The 18818-nt window shown below is 41.0% G+C and overlaps 1 protein-coding gene across 6 annotated transcripts in view; it reads right to left on the reverse strand.

Moving 5' to 3' along the window:
• Nucleotides 1-10320, reverse strand: part of ABCC9 (ATP binding cassette subfamily C member 9) — a 148629-nt gene extending 138309 nt beyond the window's left edge. For 2 of the 6 annotated variants that reach the window (XM_043880917.1, XM_043880914.1), the window contains exons 1-4: nt 9652-10320; nt 9187-9302; nt 4575-4736; nt 1464-1605 (exon numbers count right to left, since the gene is read on the reverse strand). In XM_043880917.1, coding sequence (XP_043736852.1) covers nt 1464-1605; nt 4575-4716 — 284 coding nt within the window. In that variant the 5' untranslated portion in view covers nt 4717-4736; nt 9187-9302; nt 9652-10320. Of the gene's footprint in view, nt 1-1463; nt 1606-4574; nt 4737-9186; nt 9303-9398; nt 9571-9651 lie in introns of those variants that run through there. The other 4 variants (XM_043880913.1, XM_043880916.1, XM_043880915.1 and 1 more) reach the window with 4 other exon arrangements.
• Nucleotides 10321-18818: the final 8498 nt, after the last annotated feature.

An 18818-nucleotide genomic window follows, 5' to 3' on the forward strand; every position in this document is an offset into this window, starting at 1 on the left:
TATCTTCCACTTTATACAAACACATAACAACATGGAGAGTCAGCCCATATGGTAAGGGAATTAAAAAATGAAGACTAAAATTGGCTATGCTAATACAACATAATATAAATATGCCAAAGAGTTGTAAGCAATTCTCAATAAAATAATGGCTGATAAGCTTCTAAATGCTTGGAGAGGAGACTTAGGGTCTTTAATCTTCCTTTTAATCAGAAACTAAGATATGCACATATATGCAAAGAACTGTCATAAAACATTACAAAATAGATGACTCCATGACAAAAGTCTCCAAGTTTCACTCCTTGTTAATTGCAAGAGTAAAACATAAACAGATGTCAGGGGAGGTTCTTATTAGATAAGAAGAAAATGAGTTTTGAAGCTTTCATTTCGTAGACTTTAAAGATCTTTTCCTATCAATTCTTCAATGAAAGATACACCATTTAGTGTAATAATCAAAGTTTTCCTATTACTTTAGTTTATTTTCTATTACTATATAATAAAAGTATTATCATGCATTATGTTCAGCTTTATAAATAGAATTCATTACATTCTAACTGCTTAATATAAACTTCTTTTATAAGAAAGACAAAATTCCTTTAAAAATAGGGGTTTTATAACAAATCATGATTTTGAAATAATTATGTACTCTGCCTCAATTTGTAGTCATATCCTCATTGACTCTCAAACTCTTTTAATGCCTGCCTCATCTATCTCTGCAGTTTTACAAAATAAATCAAAATATCTGAGAACTGGTTATATATTTATACATAAATATATTAGACTTGGATGGCAAGATCAAAACAGTCAATCCTAAAGAAAATCAACCTTGAACATTCATTGGAAGGACTGATGCTGCAGCTGAAGCTCCAATACTTTGGCCACCTGATGTGAAGAGCCAACTCATTGGAAAGGACCCTGATGCTCTTAAAGATTGAGGTCAGGAGGAGAAAGGGGCGACAGGATGAGAAGGTTAGATAACATCACCAACTCACTGGATGTGAATCTGAGCAAATTCTGAGAGATAATGAAGGACAGGGGAGCCTGGCATGCTGCAGACCATGGGGTCGCAAGGAGTAGGACATGACTTAGTGACTGAACAACAAATATGCCAGTTAGAGCTCTATGTTAATACAACAATCATTCTTACCATTTATATTTGTTCTGAAAAATAAGATAATCATTGAGGTGTTTAAATGGAGAAAACTTTCTGCCAGCGCTATGTAAAGAAACAGAAAGCATAGCAGTGATCACAGACCCCAGGGATCTGACCTTGTGTTAGCAGAGAAAGGATACAGTACTGAACACAGGACAATATGCATGTTTACTGCATAAAATGGGTGACTGCTGTGGCGCCTAATACGTTATAACCAAAAAGTTAAGGCTGACTTGGTACGCTCTTAGCTACTATCCATATCAACATGTCCACTAGGATAGCGTTATCCCATGAACTAAATGGAGTCACTTACGAATCTGAAACAATGCCTTCCGCTATTTCACAAACATGCACAAACAGGAGGGCAAATGTAAGGATCCATCTCAGGTTGTGTCCAGGAAAATGAAGCCATGTGTTGTGATGAATTTGTACCTTCGAGCTTTGACTCCCCCACCCTGAAAAAAAGAGGAAAAGGTAAGGAAATAAGGAATCAACTATAATCACGGAAATAATTTACATTGTGATATGCTTTGCGGGTAGGGGAGAGGGGGTCCTGAAACCTTATTTCTTTCTAGGGTAGCAACAGAAATCCTTCTCTATTTTTGTCATGCTAGAAAAAAAAAAAAAGAATAATTTCAAAGGATTTTTCCAAGCTTGCCTAAGTTAATACATCAACTTTGTTGTCTAGCTCAGGAATAACAAACTCTGGGTGACAACCTGGTTATTTCATGCTCATCACAATTCTTATTGACAGATCTCATTCATTCGAAAGAAAAATAAATTAGTGATGATGTTAATAAAAGCAATTCAAAGTCTCAAATCTTTTAAAAGATGGGATCTGTGGGAGGCCTAGCCAAAAAAATACAATGGCCACACTTGGTGACAAGATACAGGGCCCACTGGCTGTGTCAACTCTTACCCACATGCATGTCATGGAACAAAAATGATAACCTATGACTCAGCCGGCACCATTCAGCAATACTACTGATATTTTCTGAAAGAAAGCTAAAGCTTTGTTCATTGATGGGACTTTAAGGAGGCTCAAGAACATTACAGGTTCACCTTTAGCTCTTCATTGAAGAAAAAAATTAAGTTACCAGATTATATGTTAGAAAATTTTGTTGGTTCCCCTCAAAAACAGCATAATGCCAACTCATATATGACGTGCTAAGACAAGACCCTACTTGTGTCTCTTCTCACCATTGTTTTTTGTTTTTTTTCCCTCAACTTTTCAAATAGAGAGAAGTCCCATAAACTTCAAGAATGAACAGGGTTGGGAGGGGTATGAGTGCTAAAAGTACTGAAAGAAGAAATTTCTGTCTCTGGACAAAATGGACTCCTGAAGCATTCTTTGAAAAGAATACTGATTCACCTCTAAATTATTCCGAAAAGAACTTCATTATTTGAAAATTAGTTACATTTAACATATTCTACTATAATTTATGCTATTAAACTCTTGCAGGCAGGCTCTGGCCTTCTTTGCATCTCTGTAATTTTCCTTATACCTGATACTTCTTTGAGATTTATTTGTGGTTTCTCACTAACCCAAATAGCCAACATTATAAATAGTCTGCATTTTTAGCCATTTCTCTTTGACAACGGTAGTTTCAATTCCATTGATTCAAATACCCTTTTGCAAGCTTCTGTGTTCCATGCTAGAAATGCGAACAACACTGCCATAACAACTGCTCTTAGTAAGTTAACTGGATGTCAAAAAGGAATTATTAACCATAGAAATACAATAAAAAATAATGCTCTACTTTGGGCTTAAGGGCATTCTTTTTTTCTAATGGAGAAGAAAAGAGTGGCTTTATTTCTTTGCCAGGCAAAGAGGGAACACAGTAGGCTAGAGCCTCAAAAATTGTGTCCAGAGGACATTCTTAATGTGTTACAAATTTGTCACCACACATTCAACAATAAGTGTATGGCCACTCTGGTCCCAATATATTTTATGTCTATGCATTTGTTTGCAGTGAATAATTACATACCAAGAGTTATGTTAGCCTCTACATAATGTATGTCATATAACTGAAACCCTTTGGTCACTGTTAGAATGCCAGGCTCATAGCAATCTCTATATTAAGATTTGTTCAATGAAGAAAAAGAAGCTTACAAATTATTTTTAAACCTTTGTTTAAAGCAGATCCTTAAATTATGCTGGATTTCTTAATCAGTCTGATCATTTCTCCATTATGAAAAAGGATAGGAAGAGAGGATGTGGGAAAAGTAAGTAGGTCAGGAAATGGTATTTATTGGATGAGATCCCTTAAAGTGACTTTGGTAATAGATGTTTGTTACATTAGTCTATGCATTTTTATATATGAAAAAATATTTTATAATTTTAAAATGCTCTAAGGTCTATTTTGGTTGTTTTGGAAAAGTTACACAAATTATACATAAGTGCTCTAAATAACTGGATTTTGTGTGTATAAACATTCAAACTTTAAAATAGGCAAACCATATTGTTAACTTCTTGCTAAATAGTTTGCTCATGTACTCCTTTTACCTGAAACACACCCTACTTTTACATGCACTCTCTGTATCTTTCAAGTCCCCAAACATGTCTCTCTATGCATAGCCCCCACCAGCCTTGAGAATTAGTTGCTCCAGTGGGTTAAAGCTCAGGATAATCTGTTCCTGTATCTGTAAACGTGTTTACAAGGTGGTACAGGCATTTCTTTTGATTTTTTTACCTACTGTCTCACTGGAAAACTCCTGCGACTATTCCAAGCAGGTACTGTGTTTTACCCATTTTCCATTCTCTTCACCCAGCACAAAGAAAGCACGCAACAAATACTTTTGATCTATCTCAGATAATTTTTTCCCCTCTTTTTAGAAGCTGCTGCTACTTAAAGTCCATTTCTAAGAAGGCTTGTGGGAACTTTCCTGGCTGTCCAGTGGCTAAAACTCTGGGCTTCCAGTGCAGGGGCCTTGGGTTCGATCCACGGTCAGTGAACTAAGATCCCATATGCCTCATGGTTAAAAAAATAAATAGAATAAAAAAATAATAATTTTGTTATTTATCTATAGAATTTTGTTTTTCTTTAGTTGCTAAGCCATGTCCGACTCTTTGCAACCCCATGTACTGTATAGCCCACAAGGCTCCTCCGTCCATGGCATTTCCCAGGCAAGAATACTGGAGTGGGTTGCCATTTCCTTCTCCAGGGGATCTTCCCCACCCAGGGAATGAACCCAAGTCTCCTACATTGGCAGGCAGGAGCAAACAGGGAAGCTTACCTACAGAATATCAAGTGCCAAAAACATAAGTAATTGGAAAACAGAAAATATAACACTTGCTCATTCTTTTCCCATAAACTTACATGCTAGTTCTCACACTGGAGAAGCTACATCAATGTTACACCTAATCTCAAGCCATTAAAAAGTAACCATTAGGTGGTGAACTGTAGGACAGTATGTTACTTACCAATAAACAATATTGGGAAAGTGATAAACAGCAGGAAGACATGAGGAACCAGGTTGAGGGCATCCACAAAGCAGGGATTTTGTAACACACCATCATAGATATTATAGGAAGAAATGTTGTTACCGCAGAATGAAAGGCTCATTTCTTCTTATATAGTTCACTCTAAAAGGGAGAGAAAGGAAGAAAAGCCTCTTACTACAAAATTCTCCTTCATTAAATTATAGCCTTGGTGGTGGTGGTTTAGTCGCTAAGTCATGTCCAACTCTTGTGACCCCATGGACTGTGGCCCACCAGGCTCCTCTGTCTACGGGATTTTCCAGGCAAGAATACTGGAATGGGTTGCCATTTCCTTCTCCAGGGGATCTTCTGGACTCAGGAATCGAACCCAGGTCTACTGCATTGCAGGCAGACTCCTGCATTGCAGGCAGATTCTTTACCAACTGAGCTACGAGGGATATAGCCTTAAAGAGGTATTATTTTATAAAATCAATCCCTTTTATCTTTGTAGCTGAAGAAATAGGAAACTTTTATGGTCAAAGTTATCTGAGAGTTACTTAGAAAGGCCTTATACATCCCATAAGGTCCACTTGTCAATAGTTTTTTTCCTGATTAAAATATTCCATTTTAATTTGGAAAATACATTATAACTGATATCTACCAACAGTGCTACCTCCAAGGAGTGTTTGTCTAAATAAATTATCAAGAACCAAAAATGGTTGTTTATCCAGAAAAAGGAGGGGGAAGATGAAACTGACAGAAAAGTCAAAACGCTATAATATCAAATCCTTTCCCACAGTCATTCATTGAAAATGCTTTCACAAACAACTTCAGCTGAACACAATTTACTGTAGCATTTCATTCACTGCAGGAAATAGTAATACCAAGGGAGCAATGTGGAGGCCACCAGCATACAGCCTTTCTCTGAACAACAGTAAAATCAAGTGTTTAAGACCAATTAAATATAATTCAAATGACAAGATAATGAAACTACACAGCTCCCAGAATCAGACAATATTTTTACATGAAACACACTCGACTCAAGTTTGGAAACAAAGGATGCCTTTTTATTGGAAGGCTGTATTCCATCAGAGGAGAGGTGGACAAGCTGGGGGAAGAAGCGGAGGTCTTCTTAGCCGTCGTGGGGGATGGAGCTTCTACTCCGGCTTGGTGGAGATGAGAGGCGTGACAAACTCTGACTTACATTTTAAATGAATTCTTACTGTTGTGCTGAAACAGATAGTCTAAAAAGCAAGGGTCTATTTCATCCAAAAAAAACTACTGTAAAATGCCACCAAGAGTTTTAGCATTCAGAAAACTTCTTTATAATGCCTACCATTTATTTGTTGCTATTGTTGTTTAGTCGCTCAGTCATCTCTGACTCGTGGTGACCCCATGGACCGCAGCACACCATGGACAGAGCAGTCCCCCGCATGGACTGCAGCACTATTTATTTAGCACCTACTAAATTCTGCGAACTCTGCATACACCATTTAAGCCCCCAGAACAATGAAGCAGTATCTGTGGAGCTCTTCGAATTTTACAGATGATGATCTGGGTGTTCAGACGGGTTCAGTAACTTCCCAACCAGTAGAGTAGCCGGAAGCCATACCCACATGTGTCTGACTATAAGCCATGTTCATTCCACTCCATCATATAGCTCCCGACATATTTTTTAAAGAAACTTCTTATCTATTCATATTAAAATAAGTAGCATTTTATGATTTCAACCTCCCTGGACTTTGTTTCTTTTCCATATTTATGTCACCCTGGATTCTGAATTAGATTATTCAAGGTTGGCAACAATTTGGATAACTAAAGTAAGCACCTCTTCTCTCTTCCCTTTCATTCATAATTGATTTAGCAATGGCCAGGAATCATATAGCTTCCTAGAAAAAAACAAAGGGTATTACACAGAAAAGATAGGCAACAGCAGGCAAACTATTGGAGAAACCAAATTTTAAACTAAATTTTTATAAAACATATGAATAGAACTAGTTAGAAAGTCTGTGTGTTGACAGTCTGTCAACTGTCATATGGAATTCTTCTCATACATTATTTCTGGAAATACTTTTTTATACGCTCTCTAGTTGAGACCTTTTTTCATCTTTTTTAAAAAATGTTATATTAAAAAAAAAAAACCTCAAGATCAGCTTATACACTTGCCAAATCCTTACCAACTGTTAAGATTCGAAGCTTAATAAGAGAATCAAAAGGACTTGAGGTTTTTAAACTATCAATAAAATGGAAGTTCTGAGTTTTATAATTATATGTTAGATATTTCTGATAAAAATAGAGGAAACAGAAACTGGAAAAAATAGCTTGTAATGGAATTTTTAAGACTATTTCCTTTACTTAATAGAAATGATAAAAGGAAACTTTAAGCTCACTTAATTGAAAGGCATGCATAAACTGTTTCCTAGAACTAACTGGGAAATTCTTTTTGCTTTATTTTTTTCTTTGCTTACTTTTTTTTTTCTCGTTGCATGTGCATGCTCAGTCGTGTCTGACTCTTGTGACCCCATGAACTGTAGCCCGCCAGGCTCCTCTGTTCATGGGATTTCCCAGGCAAGAATACTAGAATAGGTTGCCATTTCCTTCTCCAGGGGATCTTCCTGACCCAAGAATCAAATCTCCTGCATCTCCTGCACTGCAAGTGGATTCTTTACCTCTTGAGCCATTGGGGTTTCCCATTTTTCTTAAACTAGTTTTATAATGTTATTGAAAGCTATAGTATTTCAGTGCTATATTTCAGTGCTATATTCAATGCTAAGACTTGATATTTCATCATGATCATTAAGGCAGCTGCTAAAACATAATCTGAATTTGCAAAACATATATATATACTTAATTAGCTTAGCACTGCCTGCCTGTTGTCTAATCAATCCTGAAACCTACCAATTAACCTCTGGATAAATCTGTATAACTGTGGAAAGAAAATATCAGAGAAACACAATAACCTGAAAAAATCCAAGAACATTTTTAGCGATGCACTTGATGTCTGGGACTTCAGGCATGAATTAAGTGTAAAAATATTTATTGATGCTGACCATGCCCTGAGCACCAGGAATTCAACGGTGCCCATGGCAGAAACAGTCCTTATGGTCTTAGGCTGTATAAATCAGACTAGACAAAACCCAAATGGTCTTGGTATAATGTAAAGATTATGATTCCAAAGACTGGGAAATACATAATAATAATACATCATCTCATTAAAGTGCATATGGGTAGAGGAAAAACTTTAGAATGATGTTTTCCTTCTGCCATAATCTTAAACCTCACATTTCCCCTTGGCTCCCAACCTGCTCACTGTCTCTCACGGCATCTCTCCTTTTGCTTTTTCCTCTGCCTCTTCTTTCATCCTCTTCCCCTTGCCCCTTAGTCCCCCCTCCTCCAGACACCTAGCCTGCACGTGGCACACTCTTAACAGCCAACTCTTCTTACAACTCAGCATGAATAAAGACAGGGAAAAAGTAAACTTATTCTAGACCTGTTGACATTATTTGTGTTCACCTGAGGCATTTTATTCAATCAGGATTTTAAAACTAATTCTTAAATCTCCAACTGTTATTCAGGGTTTCCCTCCAGGAACCCAGGTTAAGTTGGGGATACTTTGGGAAGGTATAAATTGCTGCTCTCCCCAGATAAATCACGTGACACCCTACAGCCCCGCCCCTTCCAGCTTTCTAGTTCAGCCAACACTGACAGGCCCCAGCATCAAAGAGGAGAGAGAGGGAAGCAGGCCAGAGAAGAAGACAGGACATTCTTCTCCCCACAAACATAAATCCACAGAAGGACGTTCAAGTGTTTATGACAGTTGATAGGGTTGGAGAATTTGACCGAGTGAACTTGAAACACAAACACCAAAAGTGAAACTCTGATTACAATAATGGTCTGTAGAACAGAACTTTCTACAGGTCTTGGTGACCAAATTTATGATTTCATGGATACTACCCTCAGTGTTCTGATGCCTTGAAATGCATCTTATAAAGTTCCACACCCTCAGGACTGAAAACATTTGGATGCAGTTGATGAATATAAAGTAAAGTGAAAACTAGCACTCTTCACTGTTCACCCAGCAAACAGTATCAGTTCTGACAGAAGAGTAATCACAGAGAATTTAACAAGCTGGGGACCCCTGAAGAAAGCACACTAAATGCAATATAAAAGCTTTCATTCTCACACACAAAATAATTCATCCTTTACCTATTCAGAGATTAACCAAATTACACTGTGAGACAGAAACACGACATTTCAAAGAACTCATTCAGGGCTTTATCATCATCTCAGGTATGCTCAGGATCGGATCACTTAGGAAAACCAATGTTAATATTTAATAATAAGTTATTTGAAGTTATTCAGTCCATGGTTTATAAAACATGAATTAAAAGATATCGGTCTATTTATATATGAACTACAGAACCAAGCAGGAAATCATTAGCAACAAGGACAGACATCTGATTAAGTGTCTGATCTCAACGCACCCATCAAAGTTCTGTTGCACACCAAAGGAAATGTTGGAGCTACTAAGTAGATAAGATTCCTTACACAGACACTCTAGTGACTTTTTTTTTTTTAAATCGCAATCTGTAGAAATAAAGCAACAAATAGATACCTTGGGCAATGGCTTGACGTTGCTTCAAACCCCCACTGGTGCACTTGCTTTACCTTCAAAACACCAGCTTCCTACTCTGTCTTTAAGTATAAATTTCAAAGCCGGACGCAGAACTCCTACAAAGCAAAGAAGGACAGAAATTAAGCAGAAAGTTACTTCGTGAACAAGACGGGAAATATCTAAAAGGAAAAACAAAACACAATTGTATTAACTCCTCGCACTCTATCCACTTGGTTTAAGCAGGAGCCGGCCAGAGTTTTGTTAAGTCCAGCTGGAAACCTGATCCCCACGCCCTCTCTTCCCCAGGGCTGGGGCCCGGTCGCTTCGATCCTAGAAATAGAGACGGCGAAGCGCTGCGAGAGCACGCGGGAGCCTTCCGCTTGCTGTTAGATCAAAATCGACATCTGAGGGTTATCCTTGAGACTCTTGAAATGAGATTTATGAAAAAGACACGGACTCACTCACCCCGAAGCCAGCGCTTTCCTTCCCCCGGCCGAAGCGCGCCGGGCGCCGAGCGGATTATTTTTAGGGCGGTGGGTGATCAGCTGCTGCCTCCTATCGAGTTTCTGGATTGCACACACTCCTCTGGGCTGGGGCGGACGCGGCCACTCCGAGGCAGGAAACTGAGCAGAAGCCCCGAGCGCAAAGCCTGGGACTGGAGACCCTCCCCACCCCCGCTCGGCCCAGCCGTCCGCGCCCGAGCCACAAACTTGGGGCGCGCCTGACAAGGACTTTACGAGTGATGTGCGCCCCCCGCAACTCATTAGACACTGAAACTTACAACCTACGATTCCGTTATCCCCAGATAACGGGGGTGGGGGAATCACTAACCTTAGTATACCCAAAGTCACTTGCACTTGTAATTTCCCCACCCCCTAGGCTCTGCGTGTGCCCTTTTAGCAACACGTAAGGAAGCGGATTTGGGGGTTTCACTATTTCCCCTCCTGAGCTGATCGGGAAAATGAAGGGCTCATTTCACCCGGAGCAGCCGGCTGCCGGGCTGGATTCGTGCTGTGAGAATGTCTCGCCTTGCGAGGCGGGCTCCAGCTGAATAATTAGGGAAACTTGGTGTTCTGTGCTCGGCACCGCGCTCCCAAAAGGGGACCCTTAACACCTGCCCCCCCCCCCCCGAAACTGGGGCTTTTTCTTCCACTGTTTTACAGACAGTTACCCTCACTGTTGCCCTCCCTCCCCCAGAGAGATCGCAAAGTCTCAAGGCGATCACGTGTTTAAAATACACTCACCCCACAAGATCTAACCCCCCTCTTCTTGATGCAAGCGGTAAACTTTGTTCCAGGCAACTATTGTAATTAACACTCGCTTTTATCAGGGGTCATCGCGCTGTCAACTTGAAATAACCATTGTTTTCGTCCACTGTTTTGATATGATAAAGGATGCTCAGCCCTGGGTGGGAGGTGGTGGGTGTGGGAGGGAGCTGGGGCCTCCAGGGCTCGGTGCGCAACCCCCGAGGGGCAGAGCTCCAGGGCTGCGGGGAGCTGGAGCTGGTCCCCACACCCGAACCCCGAACCCTGGCGACCGCTCCGACTCTGGAGCAGAGCGTCCTCTTTCCTGCCAGCCCCGGGCTTTCCCTCCGGGCGCCTCGGCTCGGAAGGTCGTTGCACCCCCTAGTGAGGCCTGGCCTCCGCCGGCGATTGAAATCTGGAAGCCGCGGCCGCTAGGAGTCTGCGAGAACTCGAGGGGCGGCGCCCTGGAGGGCTCCAGAGACTCCGGTCCCGCGGACTTTGAAAGTTCGGCTAGCTCAGCCTGAAGCTGTTAGCCCAGACGCAGGCGCAGGGAGAGAGCGCGCTTCCAGGATGGGATCCGGGGAGTGTGGCTGGAACCCAGGGACCCCGTCAACAAGCCACTAGAGGGACCAGAGGCTCCCAGCGCATCTAGGGAGAGCGAATTGAAATTGAGGGGTGCAGATAGTCCCAAGAGACAGACTCTTGAGTGTGACCACACAAAATCAAGCTGACTATCTATATATAGAGAGAGAGCAAGATCAAACCAGTCAATCCTAAAGGAAATCAACGCTGAATACTCATTGAAGGGACTGATGCTGAAGCTCCAGTACCTTGGCCACTTGATGCAAACAGCCAACTCATTAGAAAAGATTCTGATGCTGGGAAAGATTGAAGGCAAAAGGAGAAGAGGGAGACAGAGAATGAGTTGTTGGATAATATTACTGATTCAATGTACATGAATATGGACAAATTTCAGAAGTTAGTGAGGGACAGGGAGGTCTGGCGTGCTGTAGTCCGTGGGATTGCAAAGTGTTGGACACGACTTAGCGACTAAACAACAAATATATACATATATATATATATATATATATATGCATGCTCACGCTAAGTTACTTCAGTCATATCCAAGTCTTTGCCACCCTATGGACTGTAGCCCATTGTGGTTCCTCTGTCCGTGTGATTCTCCAGGCAAGAATACTGGAGTGGGTGGTCATGCCCTCCTTCAGGGGATTTTCCCCACCCAGGGATCGAACCCACATCTCTTATGTCTTCTGCATTAGCAGGTAGGTTCTTTACCACTAGTGCCACCTGGGAAGCCCTTCCCCATCTCACTGCTGCTGCCTTAATTCATGATCTTCATGTCTCTCGCTAAGACTATTTTGATACCTGCAAACTGGTGATTCTGTGGCTGAACTGTCTTCCTCATTTTCTACCACATTTTCCAGAATTATCTTTGTAAAGATCTAATCATGGCCTTCCTTCCCAATCTCTCAAAGTGTGGTCCACTAATGACCTGAACCAGAATTCGAAAGCATCAATTTTTTGGCGCTCAGACTTCTTTATGGTCCAACTCCCACATCCACACATGACTACTAGAAAAACCATAGCTTTGACTATACAGGCCTTTGTCACCAAAGTCATGTCTCTACTTTTTAATACTTTGTCTAGGTTTCTAAATCAAAAGCCATAAGAACAGTGAATTCTTTGGGTCAGAAACCAATCACTAGTTTCAGTGAAAATATTATTTCCTGAAGGCTGCTGGCCTCTCACAGTTTTGAAAGCTCACAGCTCAATAGGGAACTTATACTGCTGTGTCTGCTTCAGTAAACCTTATCAGGGCTTGTTTCTCTTATGCTTCTCCAGCTTTCCATACTTATTCGCCAAGCTTTTCCTTAGAGTCATCCTCAAAATTTAAGGGAAGTGAATGTATACCTTCATAGACCTGGCAGTTTAATCCAAAGAGGTCCCCCACAAAGTCAAAATTTCTTGTCATCTTATATTGTGACTTAAAAATGTATAAAATTTTGCATTTTATCCTGCAATCCCCACCACCACCAAGAGCCATATCCATTTTCTAAATCAGTTGTTATTGTTTTTGTTGTTCAGTCGCTAAGTGTCGTCCAATTCCTTGCAATTCCATGGAATGCAGCACAGCAGGCTCCTCTGTCTTACACTATCTCCCAGAGTTTGCTCAAACTTATGTCCATTGAGTCAATGATGCTATCCAACTGTCTAATCCTCTGTCGTCCCCTTCTCCTCCTGCCTTCAGTCTTTCCCAGCATCAGGGTCTTTTCCAGAAAGTCAGCTCTTCTCATCAGGTGGCCGAAGTACTGGAGCTTTAGCTTCAGGATTAGTCCTTCAGAATATTCAGGACTGATTTCCTTTAGGATTGACTGGTTTGACTTCCTTGCAGTCCAAGGGACTTTCTAGAGTCTTCTCCAGTACCACAATTCAAAAGCATCAATTCTTTGGCACTCAGCCTTCTTTATGATCCAACTCTCATATCTGTACATGACTACTGGAAAAACCATACCTTTGACTATGCAGAACTTTGTTTACAAACTGATGTCTCTGCTTTCTAAATCAGTATTGCCCAGCAAACAGCATTCTGCCTGAATGCAAATACTTGTTGAATGACTAAGTAATATATCCAATTTGACGTTAATGGGGTGGTGGGTAGGGGTAGTAAGTGTATCTTCAAGCAAAATCCATGCCTTAAGTATATGTTCCATGATTGCTCTGTGGTGTCAACTGTTGAATGTACATATCCCCATTTTAGAAACATGTGGTAAAGTGGCCTCACAACTAATTGTTTACGAGGATAACTTCCAGAAAATAGCTCTAGTAATTTTTTTTTGGCCATGCTGCATGGTGCATATAGGATCTTAGCTCCCCCAACCAGGGATGAAACCCATGCCCCCTGTAGGGGAAGTTTGGAGTTTTAACCAGTAGACCACCCGGGAAGTCCCCAGAAAATATTTCTAAAAGCAGATAATAATGCTGAGTCATCATACCAAAATACCCTTTTAGGCTACAGTAATTACAATTCCAGTTGAGCTATTTCAAATCCTGGAAGATGATGCTGTGAAAGTCTGCACTCAATATGCCAGCAAATTTGGAAAACTCAGCAGTGGCCACAGAACTGGAAAAGGTTGGTTTTCACTCCAATCCCAAAGAAAAGCAATGCCAAAGAATGCTCAAACTACCGCACAATTGCACTCATCTCACAGGCTGGTAAAGTAATGCTCAAAATTCTCCTAGCCAGGCTTCAGCAATACGTGAACCGTGAACTTCCAGATCTTCAAGCTGGTTTTAGAAAAGGCAGAGGAACCAGAGACCAAATTGCCAACATCCACTGGATCATCGAAAAAGCAAGAGAGTTCCAAAAAAACATCTATTTCTGCTTTATTGACTATGCCAAAGCCTTTGACTGTGTGGATCACAATAAACTGTGGAAAATTCTGAAAGAGATGGGAATAGCAGACCACCTGACCTGCCTCTTAAGAAACCTATATGCAGCTCAGGAAGCAACAGACTGGTTCCAGATAGGAAAAGGAGTACGTCAAGGCTGTATATTATCACCCTGCTTATTTAACTTATATGCAGAGTACATCATGAGAAACGCTGGGCTGGAGGAAGCACAAGCTGGAATCAAGATTGCCAGGAGAAATATCGATAACCTCAGATATGCAGATGACACCATCCTTCTGGCAGAAAGTGAAGAAGAACTAAAGAGCCTCTTGATGAAAGTGAAAGAGGAGAGTGAAAAAGTTGGCTTAAAGCTCAACATTCAGAAAACGAAGATCATGGCATCCGGTCCCATCACTTCATGGCAAATAGATGGGGAAACAGTGGAAACAGTGGCTGATTTTATTTTTCTGGGCTCCAAAATCACTGCAGATGGTGATTGCAGCCATGAAATTAAAAGATGCTTACTCCTTGGAAGGAAAGTTATGACCAACCTAGATAGCATATTAAAAAGCAGAGACATCACTTTGCCAACAAAGGTCCGTCTAGTCAAGGCTATGGTTTTTCCAGTGGTCATGTATGGATGTGAGAGTTGGACCATAAAGAAAGTTGAGCACTGAAGAATTGATGCTTTTGAACTGTGGTGTTTGAGAAGACTCTTGAGAGTCCCTTGGGCTTCGAGGAGATCCAACCAGTCCATCCTAAAAGAGATGAGTCCTGGGTGTTCATTGGAAGGACTGATGTTGAAGCTGAAACTCCAATACTTTGGCCACCTGATGCAAAGAGCTGACTCATTAGAAAAGACCCGACTCATTAGAAAAGACCCTGATGCTGGGAAGATTGAGGGCAGGAGAAGGGGACGACAGAGGATGAGATGGTTGGATGGCATCACTGACTCAATGGAATTGGATTTGGGTGGACTCCGGGAGGTGGTGATGGACAGGGAGGCCTTGTATGCTGCAGTCCATGGGGTCGCAAAGAGTCAGACACAACTGAGCGACTGAACTGGACTGAACTGAACTGAATACAATTTAACTTTCATTTTCATTTCCTTATTCAATTCACCATGGAAAAGTGAAATTACTATTTAAACTGTCAAATCCACACTTTCCATTGCCCAGGTGGTTTGTTAGTGCCTCTCTTCTTTCTGCCAATTGTCAGCGCTTTCTCTGTCCAGTCTTTTCGAAGTAGAAAGCTGAAAAAAAAAAATCGTCTTTATAACTTAGATAAGAGTAGAAAGTATTGGGAAATAATACAATAATACAGATAATTTGAATAGAGAAGGAGTCTGAGGGGGGCAGTAGAAAATCTCTCTGCGCTGCCTTGGAAGGCACAAAAATTCACTCCTTTATTCATGAGAAGTAACAACAGTGACAGGTAATTTGAGCAATTGCTATGTGCCAGGCACTACACTAAGCATCTTATTCAACCTCACTACTATTGTATCAGCTGAGTATATCACAATCCCTTATCTATTGAAGAAATGAATGAAAAGATAATAAATGTATTTCTTGCCACTCCCACCAACAACCTATTGGTACTGGGAATATAAGTGGGATTTGACTAGCATGGAGAACACTGCAGAGTAGAAATAAGTAAATAAGCAAATGCACCATGCTCACTTCACAATTCCATAAGGGTTAGACTTAATTTTGGAGGGCTATAGGGGAAACCAAGATACTAGGCAGAAAACTTGTTTCCATATCTTTAGGACCTGATAAAATCTAAGCTTTTTTTCTATTAGAGTGAACTACAGGCATAATCAAAAGGTAAACTCTGGTGGCTCAGGCGGTAAAGAAGCCACCTGCAATGTGGGAGACCTGGGTTTGATCCCTGGGTTGGGAAGATCCCTTGGAGGAGGGCATGGCAACCCTCTCCAGGATTCTTGGCTGGAAAATCCCATGGACAGAGAAGGCTGGCGGGCTACAGTCCATGAGGTCGCAAAGAGTCAGACACAACTGAGTGACTAAGCACAGTAGGCATAATCAAAATGTAAACTTTCTGTAGAATATTCCTTCTCTTTCGCCAAACTCGCCCCATCTCCCAATTCTCTCTTAAATTGCTCCAATAACTCAGATTTAAAGCATTGGTGGGATCTTGCATCCTCATAAAGTTATTAAATCACGTAAGTTATGCTTAGCAATGACTTTCCTGACTCTTTTCCTTTCTTTCGGCCTCCTTTGTATCTTAGAGTCTCATTAGTTAGTACGTCAACCACTCAAGGCTTAAGACTTAATTATGGCCTCTCACACCCTAAAGTATTTTACACATGCATAGTATATGAATCTTCCTACAGGGCACCTTCAATTATAAAATAACCACACTCCCAAATCTCTCATGACTCACTCTGTCATTTAAGGTCCTTGCAAAGCTTGCCTCATCCTCCCTAATCCCTTGTTTTCCAACCAAACTCTAACTGCACATAGCTGCAGTACACCCCCTGCTCTGACCACCTCAAAACCCTTACTTTTGCTTATCCAACTGCCAAATGATCTCTTTGATCCTTTTCCCTCTTTGAATTCTAACCTGTGTTCCGAACGCCTTCATATTTTGCATCACTCCCCTGTGGATCGAGTACAGTGACTGCCGCATAGGAGATGTGAAATGGATTGCTACGGCCCTTTCTCTCTAAAACTGCAGTCATGGCGCCACTTCAGTGTGGCTTTGCAGTGTCCCCCCCACCCCCGCACACACACACAGCATGGGCTCTGCTTTCAGTCCCAGCGCTCCTCCCCAGATCAAGCTGGCCTCGAGGCAGCAGTCTTTGTGTCTCCTGCTACTTCCCTTCTCCCTTCAGTTACAAAGTGTAAATGATCCGGAAGACACAGGAGAAAAGGCCAATGGACTCTAATCAAACATTTGTTTTTTTACAGGCCCACCTGGTTTTATTGTGCTTTGCCTTATTGCACTTCACAGATGTTATGTTTTTTATGAATTGACGGTTTGTGGCAACCCTGAGCTGTAGGATGATGGTTAGCATTTTTTCCCCCATTTTTATCCATATTTTATTTTCCCCTATTCCCATCACATCTATAGTTACCAAAAGCAGTCAACTGTACAAGATCAATTTAATGGGAAACAAACTTTTGTTTACAAAAGCATATGCGGATTCACAGAAGAAAACATTGCTCTTACTTGGGTCTCAATCTAGAATGCACAAATTCTAGTAAGTCAGCCTTTAAATGTGTTAATTTGGATGGTTAGCATTTTTTAACAATAAAGTATCTTTTAAATTTTTTTGAAGTATATTTTGTGTATATATGTGTGTGTGCACATGTGTATACATACATGTGTATGCACACATATGTGTATACACACATGATATACACCTGAAACTAGCACAACATTGTAAATCAACTATACTTCAAAAAAATTTAAAAGATACTTTATTGTTAAAAAATGCTAACCATCCAAATTAACACATTTAAAGGCTGACTTACTAGAATTTGTGCATTCTAGATTGAGACCCAAGTAAGAGCAATGTTTTCTTCTGTGAATCCGCATATGCTTTTGTAAACAAAAGTTTGTTTCCCATTAAATTGATCTTGTACAGTTGACTGCTTTTGGTAACTATAGATGTGATGGGAATAGGGGAAAATAAAATATGGATAAAAATGGGGGAAAAAATGCTAACCATCATCCTACAGCTCAGGGTTGCCACAAACCGTCAATTCATAAAAAACATAACATCTGTGAAGTGCAATAAGGCAAAGCACAATAAAACCAGGTGGGCCTGTAAAAAAACAAATGTTTGATTAGAGTCCATTGGCCTTTTCTCCTGTGTCTTCCGGATCATTTACACTTTGTAACTGAAGGGAGAAGGGAAGTAGCAGGAGACACAAAGACTGCTGCCTCGAGGCCAGCTTGATCTGGGGAGGAGCGCTGGGACTGAAAGCAGAGCCCATGCTGTGTGTGTGTGCGGGGGTGGGGGGGGACACTGCAAAGCCACACTGAAGTGGCGCCATGACTGCAGTTTTAGAGAGAAAGGGCCGTAGCAATCCATTTCACATCTCCTATGCGGCAGTCACTGTACTCGATCCACAGGGGAGTGATGCAAAATATGAAGGCGTTCGGAACACAGGTTAGAATTCAAAGAGGGAAAAGGATCAAAGAGATCATTTGGCAGTTGGATAAGCAAAAGTAAGGGTTTTGAGGTGGTCAGAGCAGGGGGTGTACTGCAGCTATGTGCAGTTAGAGTTTGGTTGGAAAACAAGGGATTAGGGAGGATGAGGCAAGCTTTGCAAGGACCTTAAATGACAGAGTGAGTCATGAGAGATTTGGGAGTGTGGTTATTTTATAATTGAAGGTGCCCTGTAGGAAGATTCATATACTATGCATGTGTAAAATACTTTAGGGTGTGAGAGGCCATAATTAAGTCTTAAGCCTTGAGTGGTTGACGTACTAACTAATGAGACTCTAAGATACAAAGGAGGCCGAAAGAAAGGAAAAGAGTCAGGAAAGTCATTGCTAAGCATAACTTACGTGATTTAATAACTTTATGAGGATGCAAGATCCCACCAATGCTTTAAATCTGAGTTATTGGAGCAATTTAAGAGAGAATTGGGAGATGGGGCGAGTTTGGCGAAAGAGAAGGAATATTCTACAGAAAGTTTACATTTTGATTATGCCTACTGTGCTTAGTCACTCAGTTGTGTCTGACTCTTTGCGACCTCATGGACTGTAGCCCGCCAGCCTTCTCTGTCCATGGGATTTTCCAGCCAAGAATCCTGGAGAGGGTTGCCATGCCCTCCTCCAAGGGATCTTCCCAACCCAGGGATCAAACCCAGGTCTCCCACATTGCAGGTGGCTTCTTTACCGCCTGAGCCACCAGAGTTTACCTTTTGATTATGCCTGTAGTTCACTCTAATAGAAAAAAAGCTTAGATTTTATCAGGTCCTAAAGATATGGAAACAAGTTTTC

This window comes from Cervus elaphus, chromosome 22, assembly GCF_910594005.1.
Source record: "Cervus elaphus chromosome 22, mCerEla1.1, whole genome shotgun sequence".
Classification (NCBI taxonomy): Eukaryota; Metazoa; Chordata; class Mammalia; order Artiodactyla; family Cervidae; genus Cervus; species Cervus elaphus.